General features: G+C 38.0%; 2 protein-coding genes across 3 annotated transcripts; one reads left to right on the forward strand and one right to left on the reverse strand.

The window, feature by feature from the left end:
• Window positions 1-2080: 2080 nt before the first annotated feature.
• On the reverse strand, window positions 2081-6594 carry LOC111322876 (uncharacterized). Of its 2 annotated transcripts, XM_088759272.1 has the most exons (5): window positions 6456-6511; window positions 5249-5332; window positions 4292-4813; window positions 2909-3053; window positions 2081-2411 (listed from the first exon to the last, which is right to left on the reverse strand). In XM_088759272.1, exons 3-5 carry the CDS (start codon window positions 4763-4765, stop codon window positions 2266-2268), a joined length of 765 nt encoding a protein of 254 aa, XP_088615398.1. In that variant the 5' UTR covers window positions 4766-4813; window positions 5249-5332; window positions 6456-6511; the 3' UTR covers window positions 2081-2265. The 2 variants fall into 2 exon arrangements, with proteins under 2 accessions (XP_088615398.1, XP_022781826.2); XM_022926091.2 differs by lacking the exon at window positions 5249-5332 and having other exon boundaries at window positions 6456-6594.
• Window positions 6595-6775: 181 nt separating this feature from the next.
• On the forward strand, window positions 6776-9226 carry LOC111322923 (polyamine-modulated factor 1). Its single transcript, XM_022926157.2, has 6 exons — window positions 6776-6965; window positions 7197-7302; window positions 7726-7829; window positions 7930-8023; window positions 8426-8530; window positions 8992-9226. Exons 1-6 carry the CDS (start codon window positions 6808-6810, stop codon window positions 9058-9060), a joined length of 636 nt encoding a protein of 211 aa, XP_022781892.1. The 5' UTR covers window positions 6776-6807; the 3' UTR covers window positions 9061-9226.
• The last annotated feature ends 2151 nt before the right edge of the window (window positions 9227-11377 follow it).

Raw genomic sequence — 11377 nt, forward strand, 5'->3', positions numbered from 1 at the left:
CTTTGTTGTTCTGACCACATTTTGACGTCAGCTGTGATTTGTTAAATATTACTGAATATACGCATGGCAACATGGAATCTATTTGTTAATCAGACTTCTGCTGGACTGCAACCCTTGTTCGGTGGAGCAATCATTAGGCAGGCGTAAATATAGGGCTGAAAGAAAAGAAAGTGAAGGGAGGTGTGGGGGAGGCCTCTCAAATCTTCAATAGCACGGCATTCCAAATAAATTAATTTACCAGCCATCTTGGAAACTGAAAAACATTTCTGAAAATTATTGCGAAATATTTTGTTTCGTATGGCATCTTAATAGGGGGGGGGGGGGGGGGCATTGGGGCCTATGGGAAAACCGCAAAACCGGAGAAAAAAACCCTCCAAAACTGAAAAACCGACGAAAAAACGCAGCAAAACCGAAAACTGCATGCAAACCTGACAAAACCGCTACATTTTCATCTTTAAAGGAGTCAAAAAGGAAAAACCGAAAACCGCATCAGAGTTTTCGTGAAAACTGAATGCAAAAACACGTACATACATACATACATATACTTTATTTAATCTCGAATTTGGAGTAGCTAAAAGATAAGCTAGTATCTTCGAGTTACAAGTATAATTCTAAATACTACTAAAATGTAAAATTATAACATTCTAAAATTTAACTATGAGAAAGAGTCATACTGTAGAATCTTGTGCTTGAAATCAGAAAAGTCAGACGTTCTAAGAGAATCTGGAAGATAGTTCCATAGTTTTGAAGCCATATATGAAAAGGAGTGAAGACCATAAGTAGTAGTTTTTGTAGACGGTAGAGACAGAATATAATTTCCGCGTAGATTATAGGATACAGACATGAAACTAAACATATTCCTTAGATAGCCTGGATAGCAGTTAAAAAACAAGCTCTTGTACAATATAATTAAGAAAGTCTGAAGACGTCTTTTATACAGAGATTTTGAGTTAACTGTGCTACGTAGGGAGTCATAGGGAGAATTATAATCCTGCAAGATAAATCTAAGAATTCGCTTGTTTAAAGTATCTACCTTCTCAATACTACGCGTACCACAAAAGTGCCATACAGACGAACAGTAGTTAAAATGTGGCATAATAAAAGCCTTAGACAATCTTAGTAGAGTATCTTTAGAGATAAGTTTACGAAATCTTAGCATTACATTGAACTGGCCATTTATCTTCTTACAAATAGTTGATATATAATTATCAAAACGCAACCTATTGTCAATATTTATTCCAAATATATCCAAAGAATCTTTCAATGGAAAAGAGGAGTGGCCTGATTTTCCAAGACTATAGCCTGGTGTTTTGTCTCATTTACAATCATTCCATTGCTGCGATACCACTGACTCATTTGCAACTCTCACTTCCCGACAAATACAGTTCTCTGGAGCTACTGGGTCGACATCAGAAGAGTATAACTGATGATCAGTAAAATCCGCAAACCGCTCTGAACATCAAAACCGAAAAACCGAACCTTTTTGGCTCAAAAACCGAAAAACCGATCCAAAAAACAGTCAAAACCGCAAAACCGAAAATCCCAAAGCCCCCCTCCTTAATGTTTACCCGGCGTAAAACGATAAACCCTATAGTCGTGTCTTCGGATTTGGTGAATTTGTTAACACACTCTCACACTGAGGTACTTTCACGAAAATGCGCGTCGGCTTTGTAAGAGACTACGGACTGAAGGGCAACTTGTTTACATTGACTGGTTGCAGTATGCCTTTCAGAATACTCTTCCAAGATTATACACCCTGTTTCATCCCACGCAAAACTTAAAGCTCTTCAGATGCTTCTATGAAATGTTTTACACCCGGCCGCCTTACAATTTTGGGAATGGGGAGATGAGGGGCTCAAACATTTTAAAAAAATAGCAATGCCAAAGTTATCTGCAATAAACATAAGAAGAATGAAGTGTGGACCCTTAACATATGCTCTTTAAGGTGTCACTAAAATTTTTCGCCAAGATTTTCTTGGCAGAAAACGTGCATCCTTGAGTGGTGCCAAGTTTTGCAGTGACAAGTATGTTGTGGTGGCGAATTGACCAAATACCTCCTTGTGAACAAAGTAAACAGAAACAAAGGGCAAATATATATATTATATTTTTCCATGTATATTGTTCTTACGACACATAATTGAGGCAAAACCAGATGATACTGCCTGCCTGGAATTTAGTGGATACCAATCAGATTCCTGAAGTTCAAAAGCCTGACAAATTACAATATTCCTATCAAATGGAGTTGCAAAAAAAGAGTCTGTTCTTCTATGTTCCAGTATTAGGATCTTTTCTGATGACAGAAAATTTCTCATGAGAGGTTATCAAAGTGATAATCTCACTCAAAGAGTCCACATTGAAGTCAGCATCCTTCTTGAAATTGCCATTTGTTGAATCATTCAGAAGTATTGTCACTTAAAAACAAACACACAAACAAGTCACAATATGGAGACAATGCCTAAAAGTCCGAAAGTAGACTATTAACATAAACAATATATAAGATTTGCTTGTACCAAACTAAAAGTAAACTGTTTTTTAAGCTGATTGTCAAAGCATTAAATATAAGGCTCACAGCTATTAAAACAAGATAAAACCTTGTTTGAATCATTCTGACAATTCAAAAACAGTCATAAACAGCATAAAAATGTTGCTGGATTTTAAAATAGTTTAAAACCCTCTAATTGCAAAATTTCCTTGCCATGGGAATGATACATGATTCTTGCACAAACAGGGGTTCAACAGCTTTTTCTAGAAGAGACTGCAATGGTGGAGAAGGGGGTTGTGACCACAAACAGACCATATAAATCTCTTAAAGCAGTAAGAAGTAGAAGGCCTTTTGAGGGACCACACACTACCACTGAAAACTCTAATGATTCAAGCAGTTTGAGGAACAAAGACTATATTTGCTGACCTGATCCTGCACTTTTACCACACTGTATATCATGAAGATGATCACCAACCATGACAACATTCTTAGGGTGGACTCCCCAGTCTCTGCAAATGTGAAGGAGGGGAGCAGGATCTGGCTTGGGTGGAGTAAATTCACGAGTGAGAGACTGTTGAAGAAATACAAAGAAATACTTTACTGTTTTTTTGGTTGCTTCTGCATTAAAAATAATAATTGAAGATTAGTATGGAATTGATCCTAAAGTAACTTTGGACAAACTGCTGGATTCTCTCTAGACATTGTCGTGCATTCACTTGTGAAAGACAAGGAGAAGTTGAAGCTACATCAAGTCACTTGACAATATTCAAAGCATCCCTTCAACTGCTCACATCTTGAAAATTAAGTTTGGCACTGGTCACAAAGGGCAAGTAATGCATATCCCTCAACCTGTGAGATCACAAGCAAGTTGACCCTTTATCTACCAGAATTGATTGACATGAAACTTCTCCCTTTAATATACCATATTTATTTGATTAAGCACCCAACCTTGAATAAGCGCCCACCCTGAAGGTAGAAAAAGTTCATAAGCGCCCAGCCTCAAATAAGCGCCCACCCCCAAAAAGTACTTTTTAAGCGCGCAACCTCGAATAAGCACCCACACCCCCTAAAGGAGGGTCAACCTTGTCATGCAGGACAAGATTGCCTCGCATCCATCCAGCAAGCCCTAACAGCTTCTCGCGTGACTGACCCATTTGCTGACGTTATGCTGTTGGATGCTGAGGAGGCAGCACCAGATTGTTCACTTATTGAGCCAAGCGACGAAGACATTGACGTTGATTGAGAATTATGATAGCTAAAGAGACTTCTGTGAAGACCAAACAGTGAGTTGTTAGTCCTGGGCATAAATTGAACTATGAACAGATACAATTTATATGCTTTAATGTTTTGTTCTTTGTTCTTATTTATTGTTTTGTCACAAAATAAACTTGTTACTTACTGAAAATGGTGAAAATTTAATAAGCGCCCAGCCTCAAATAAGCACCTACCTCGAATAAGTGCCCACCCTGAAAGTCCAAAAATTAAATAAGCACCCTGGGCGCTTAATCGAATAAATGCGGTACATACATTATCTAGCAAACAGATAATGACAATATTCAAACTCATCAGGTAAAAGTTGTTATCTTGATCTAACACCAAATCCTTTAAACTGGTTTAGATGGAGATATGTAGCAGCTAGAGGGAGAAACTAAAAATACGATCTTGGGAGTAGAGGGGTTGCCTTTCAAGAGGTTGCAAGTTCAAGTAAAGTAACAACTAGAATCAGTTGGCAGAGGGAGGCATTTGACATAATTTTCTTTCTTTTTCATTCTACTGTAAGGGTTTACTGAATGAAAAAATGGTTCTTACATGAGTTAATGGACCTCCATAGTCATCAGGATGGCCCATTAATGCCAAAAACTGATCCACAGAAGCCTGTAAATTTCTTGTAATAAGTGCTCTTTTTAATCCACTTGTAGACAAAAATTTGAGTAGTTCAAACACTCCTGGTTGTAGCTTGGTATTTTGCCTTCCTTCCTCTTCAAATTTTACTACAATTTGAAGAGCAGCTTCCTTTTCTTGTCCAATTTTTGAATTACAAAATTCCAAAATATCAACACCTTTAGGGCACTGAAGCTCCTTGCGAAGTTTAGCAAAGTCCAACACAGGTACAGTAAGGGTGCCATCCAAATCAAAAACAACCCCATGAATTGGAACAAGGGTTGAGTGGTGTTTGGCTTCTGTTGTCACAATTTGTGCTATTGAATAAAAAATGCCTTTCCTTTGTTCATGCTTCAACATAGTAAGTTGTCTTCTGAGGATTCTCACAAGGATTCCCAACATTCACTTAATGTAATCCACAACTTAATAGGGTCCATTCAAGATAAAAAGCTGAAAAAAAAAACACAAACATACAAACAATGAAATCAGCGTTTTAATTTTAACTCTGACTATGTCTTTCAATCAGGGTGTTGAAGATCAGTCACAGCAGCTGAAAACAAACCTTAGGGATACCACTAACTAAGACAATCAGACTTTCTGATCACAAACTCGTGGCTAACAAAATTGTGGTCTTTACATTTAACCCTGTTGACGACTCCCACTCAAGTTATTGAGATGGCGGCCACTTTGACTGACACCAGATAACTGTTACAATCAGAACTCATATCTACTGGAAAAGAAGACATAGGAGCCTAAGAAAATAGGGGGTGCCCTGAAGACATAGAGAGAAAAATTGGGGAAAACGGCCATCAACAGAAACTTGATGAAGGTGAGAGAGAAGAGAGAAATACAAAATTACTCAATCAATAATGTACATTTACTCACAGTAAAGGGTTCTGGACAGAGGTTAAGGCCTGGTATTGGTCAGAGGTCAGGATTGGAAAGGGGAGATTCTCACCCTACTGTCACCTCTAATTTTCAGTGAAGGTTTAGTGATGGGTGTGAATGGGGGATGGGTCAGTCTTTTTAGTGGGGCTCCCATGCGCACGTGGGGCACAGCCCCATACCGATGGAATATGTTCAACCTCTTTTTGTTTGGTTGTCACGTGACTGACCGAGCATATGTCCATACGTACGTGGGTGCCTTCAGATTGCACGGATAGGGTAGGGGAGACTATCAAAACGAAGGGAGGGGTGTCTCAGGCGAGTCTTGGCAAATGCACATCTTTTAAGTTATCATTAATATTATGAACTTGCGAGCTCCGCTTTTAGGCTTGGCTAAATCTATATATTACTTTTTAATGGTGGCACGCAAAGTGTTATGCAATTACAAAATGCTTCGAAAGGGTCTACAGATTGCTAAAAACAGTGACAAGCTGTTGATGTAAACAAGAAAGCATCCCTTAATCCGCTATGGCAGTTATGTCGAGACACCTAGATGGTGGAAATGCACAATCGTGCAGAGAAGTTAATAACTAGATTTATTACACGCCTCGGGCAGTCAGAGGGCCAATAACTAAAATCAACCAATCAAAATGCTCTATTGCCGGTCAATATTCTCTAAGTATTGGACTGGGCACTGTCCCAAATGGTCCCGAAAGATACCGCACTTGTATCCCTTTGAACTTCACTCGTATAATAAATCTATTACTAAACAAGCTTGCTCGGGACCGTACTGGAAGAATATCGGCGCTCGGTCCGTACCGTCAAGACCTCGGGCCGACATTCTCCCAGTACGGCCCTCGCGCTTGGTTAATAAGATATATTTATTACCATACTTTACATGCCGCTGCAAATACTGTAATACCAAAGAAAATATCCTATATAAAGCACTGAGAACTCTTCAGAACTACCATTAGCATTTGTACCAGTATAGCAATAAAATCTGTCAATGGGACACGGTCTAGACTGCCTCAAATTAAATATGCTCTCAAATAGGTCTTTGTTACCTGGCGGTTCGGAACAATCCGCCTAGAAGTTCTCTAAGTATGCAAAAGGCTCACGTACTTAAAAGAAAAAGAAATAATTTGAACAGGTGTAAATAGGAGATTTCCTTTACTTGCATCCCTCCTCGTTGCTATGATGGGCTTACCTCAAAAGGAAGAAATGTCTTCAGTGTCCTAACCCACACGTCACCAGTAGTTCCACAAAACGCCAGACAAAAGTTGCCGATGGTGTCAAAGACGGAAGCAAAATAGAACCCGGATAGGGTAGGGCAGTCAATATTTACCGTACAGTGCAATATGAAACATGCTCCCTTCTCTATTTTTACATCTTTAAAAACATCCAATAAGTATTTTGTCGAGATTACATAAATTTACTAAATTTTGTAAAAAGAATATGATATTCTCTCTTTTCAAATAATCCCCTCTCCACTCCCAAGAGGTAAGATTAAAGAAGATAGAGCGCTCCTGGGTCGAGAAAACAGCCCCCTTAGCTTCAAAATGGCGGCAAGTACGGAAGAAGAAAGTTTGCAATCAAATTCCATGTCCGAAAAAAGCAGCTTATCGTTTGAAAAGCAAGAGGATAGCGAGGGAAGACGCATGGTACTCTTTAGGAAAGTGATGAAGAAATGTCTGGACAAAATTATGGCTGCTGGAAGGTGAGCTGAGATTATCATAATTACCGATCAGAGCGTTCCATTCACAGTCCTCTCAGGTCTTGATCCGATGGATAAAATAAAAATTTGCCGGTATGATAATCCTTGAGAAAATCAAAGGAAAACAAAAAGCCAGTATCTGACATAAATACTGCATGACTTTTACTTTTCACTTTTTCAAGCCGACGTTTAAGGGTGCTAACTCAGTTCTACTTTTAATCGATGTTTTTGTAGTCAGGAAAAGTTTGCCAACTGCTTTACTGCAATGAGAGAAAAAAATCCAGCTGAGTTTAGGAATATCACGGAACAACTGATGGAGCATCTGCAGAATAACATTGAGGTATATTTACTAGGATTGAAATTTTGTGGAGCCCTTTATATCGCAAGTTGTGATCAGTGCACGTGCTTTGGGTAAAGTTACTGCCAGTAATTCGATTGATGTCCTTTCCGAGAGGTTCCTTCTCCCATCTCCATCACAGGAGGATTTGGCTGGGAGTAGAAAGGCTAAAGGGACCATTGCCACTTTTATTGCAGAATCTGCCTTAAAAAAAAATGTCCAGTTAGTGGTACTTTGTCCCACTTTCTGTTACGTACCCTGTTTTGATGTGTGTCAGCTCGGTGTGGGCGTCTATGAGGGTGCTGGTGAGGTACTGCATATTATGACTTGCAAACGCGAATAGTATAGGTTCTTTGGAAACTGGATGTGTCCATTCAAGGGTAATTCCTTACATACTTAATCTTTGCCCTTTCTGTATATTTTCAGAAAGAAATTGACTTGATGATTAAACAGGAAGATCTGGTACATTTCTTTAATGAGCTTGATCATATTGTGGCAGCCTCTAATAAAGAAGATTCACAACCAGCATGGTAATCTTTAATCTTTGAACTCCAGAACAATGACAGTTTAAAGAACTTTGAATAGTTGTATTTTACTGTTAAACTTTGTGCAAATTTACATGATACACAGGAGGCCCTCAGGAGACCCAGAAAAAGATGTTATTGATCATGTCATGCAAGTTAAGCTAGCTTACAAAGAGCAACTGAAGCATATCCTTCAACAGGTAAGAGAAAGAAAACAACAATTGTCATTCTTGTCCTCTTTGTTTTGTGCATGTTATGTTCATCTGTATAAGTTTCACTCCTGTGGAAGTTATAATGACCTAAGACACTTTACTTTCACTGGGTTTCTCTAAACTGAGAAAACTCTACTTAAGGCTAAATTTCTGTGACATGAAACAACTGAGAGAGTCATTTCTCTCCTTGTGTGGAATGTTAGTCCATTTAGGCTGTTTACCTGTACAAGGAGGCCTTTGGTTGAAACCATAATTAAAAAGTTGTAAAGTTCTCTCAAAAATGAATTTGTGCTGAGATTGATTTGAGCTGGTAGATTCCTTCCCCCCCCCCCCCCTTCGGTCAAAGGGTACAAACTTAGAACATATTTAAATTTCTTGCCTTATTTTTAGGTTGAAAGTGAAAATGAAAAGTTAAAGGAGGAAGTTTTGCCAAAGCGAGATAAGTTACTGGAGAGTGAAAGACGCATAAATGAAAAAACAAATAGCTTGAGAGAGGTAAAAATGGTTCAGGTCCTTGCGCCTTTTCTCACTCTCCATCATGTATCTTTAATTAAAATGTCAAGTACATGTATTAATGACCCCTGGGACACTGAATGTTTTATAATCAAAAAAGGGTTATTTATTATATAATTATTAGTTAAAAAATGCTATAAAAAGAACTTGGCCAATATCCAGCCAACTTGACCTCACGCTTGGTCAAGATCTGAATATCAATTTTTCCACACTGACTACCATTTTTTTTCTTCTAATTTTTAGATAAAAAATGTATTAGCATTGAGAAAGTCCATTTTGTTTATTCCTGGCATTGAAAATTTCTCTGTATAATATCAATACAATATCAAGCAGAAAAGTGGCGAGAAAAGCTCCAACAATACTGCAGTGATTTAGAGGCTATAAGAGGCTCGGATGTCAATGGTTTTTCTGTCACCTTAAAATGGTCATTTTTGTATTTACAGGCAGCTGAGTACTGCATAGAAAACAACTCTGCAGTCCTCCATGATCAGTCAGTTCTTCTCTCAACTTGACAAAGAACCCAATTTGTAGTATACTTTGAATTTACCACTGATCTTCATGAACACATTTCAGCACTGTTAAGATGTGTTATAAACAGTAGATGTTTTAGGAATCACAATGTAATTCTTATTCCATGAAGGCATAATACTGAAAATAAAGTGAGATGTAAATACAGCATACCATTGTGCCTACCCCCATCCTTACTTTCATCTGTCACCCCCCCTCCCCCTAGGACATTTCTTTATTTCTCTGACCCATTGCAGCTTTGAGAGACAACAATGGTGGCCACACACTTCACAGAAAGAATTTCGTTGCCAAAAAAAATAATAAAAACATGTACACTGCAAGATATATTTCTTCTAGTTTTTTGCACTTCATCTCTTTCAATTTATTTCTGTTAGGGAATAGGGATTTGTGACAGCTATGTCTGAGAAGATGCAACTAAGGTTTGTCTTAGGGAAATCGGTGATTCTGGAGGTTGCAGAGGTTATGAAAATATCAAATCTGTCACAAATTATGTAGGTGTACAAGACAGTATTGATCATGTACAAAGTGTTTATTTACTCTTAAAGCAATCAAAATATTCTGTAAGAATTTGCAACTACGGCCTGGTTTTTCACATGCACACTTCAATATTTGATATGTATGCCACCATTTTTAAAAGAACCATAGGCTACCCAGGCTCACTGTTTGTCACATACATGTGGTTAAATAGAGAGAACATATGAGGCAAAGTTCAGGTCTGGAAATTTACTTGAAAATGGAAATAAAAATCAATGAAACTTACTAGGTGGCAATTTGTTGTTGTCCTTAATATGTACACGAAGTTGTGGGAAAAATACTCTTCTTCACCTTTCCTTCATCTTTTTACTCTTCATCTTTCTCTCTATCATGAAGGAAAGGTGAAGAAGAGTATTTTTCTCGAAACTTCGTGTACATATAGTAGAAAACCAGGATTAAAAAAAACCGCTTAAATCAAGTGAAATCAGTAAAATAATGACACCAGGAGCAAACAACACACGTATGGAACAAGGTAAGCCATTTTCATTTAATATTTTCACTTTAAACTATCTCTGTGGATATCTTTTAGAAAATCCCATACAAATCCTTATAAATATGCAAATTGTGTTCCTTGTGTGGTTCTCAAAGAGAGCTTGGGCCACCTGTACACTCACGGACAAATTTGCATATTCCCTTTCGAAATATGATCCACATGCCCATTTTCACACGTGTGAAAATATTTAGCGATTTTTATCTTTCATCTTGATTTTTGAGTTAAAACGTAATATGCACCTATCGCTTTTTTCGCCGGAAATAAGTTCTTTAAGTGGTCCTCTTTCACTGGAGCTTGTTTTTTGGAAAAGCTGATTTTTAAAAATTTACTGCGCATTGTGTTTGCCCTCTTGGTTTCTCCAAAATTTTGACTTTTTGTCGGCACGTGTTACATGTAAGTGTCAATGGGTTAAAGGCTATGTTAAGAGTTATATGGTTTTCAGAGCACACTATCTTGACCCAATGGCTAATAAAAAAATCAAGAGAGAGACTGGGCTCGGCCACAGAATATTAATACATATTATGGGATTAAAAGATCCCATGTGTGGACAAGGGAAAACAATGAGAGATTGATATCAGCCTAGGAGAAAATGCATTGTTACTTTAGTTTTTGTGTGAGATTGAGCAGAGCGTATCATTTGGTGACCCGGATGCGACAGAGAAGGCTTCTTTACCCTCAAGAGTTAGACCCTTAAGTAAGATGTACATTGCAATTTATTATTCCATACTATCAAGTTGATTTGTTATGGGCTGTTAAGCAAAGTCCTTTTGAACTGTACAATGATTACTAACTAGTTTGAGAATGAGTTCTAAATCTTAGTTTTTGCAGCCAAAGATCTCTGTTATAGTTGAGACTAGGAAAGAACCTTCATTCCCTCCTCAGAGATAGCTGCTTGAATCCCAGATTGACAGCTGCAAATTACAGCCAATGTTACAAAAACATGTTTCACCACATCAAACAACTGACAACTTACCATCTTTCTTATTCTATTTACAACACGTGACGTTATTGACGTTGGGATCCTACTAGCAGTATGCAGGATGTGTGTCATATATGGATTTTGTAATGAGCCTTGCTCACCATGGAGTCTCTATGGCTCAGTGGTAGAGCATCGGAGCGGAGAACCCAATGGTATGAGGTTGGATTCCTCACAAGGACTAATGGAATCTTTTCTTTGTCCCATGCTTTGATGCTTGCTCTCTATTTCTTTACCAAGCTCAAAATGTACCATCTTTCTTATTTTATTTACAAAACACCCTTTGTTTCAACGTAAA

This window comes from Stylophora pistillata, chromosome 4, assembly GCF_964205215.1.
Source record: "Stylophora pistillata chromosome 4, jaStyPist1.2, whole genome shotgun sequence".
Taxonomy (NCBI): domain Eukaryota; kingdom Metazoa; phylum Cnidaria; class Anthozoa; order Scleractinia; family Pocilloporidae; genus Stylophora; species Stylophora pistillata.

Excerpts from the sequence above, each read along its gene's own strand:
- LOC111322876 (XM_022926091.2), bottom strand. The coding sequence starts at position 4,765 with ATGTTGGGAATCCTTGTGAGAATCCTCAGAAGACAACTTACTATGTTG. Across the intron at positions 3,054-4,291 it reads ATGGAGGTCCATTAACTCAT|TCTCTCACTCGTGAATTTAC; the intron begins GTAAGAACCATT and ends TTTCTTCAACAG. Across the intron at positions 2,412-2,908 it reads TGGTAAAAGTGCAGGATCAG|TGACAATACTTCTGAATGAT; the intron begins GTCAGCAAATAT and ends TTTGTTTTTAAG.
- LOC111322923 (XM_022926157.2), top strand. The coding sequence starts at position 6,808 with ATGGCGGCAAGTACGGAAGAAGAAAGTTTGCAATCAAATTCCATGTCC. Across the intron at positions 7,303-7,725 it reads ATCTGCAGAATAACATTGAG|AAAGAAATTGACTTGATGAT; the intron begins GTATATTTACTA and ends GTATATTTTCAG. Across the intron at positions 8,024-8,425 it reads TGAAGCATATCCTTCAACAG|GTTGAAAGTGAAAATGAAAA; the intron begins GTAAGAGAAAGA and ends CCTTATTTTTAG.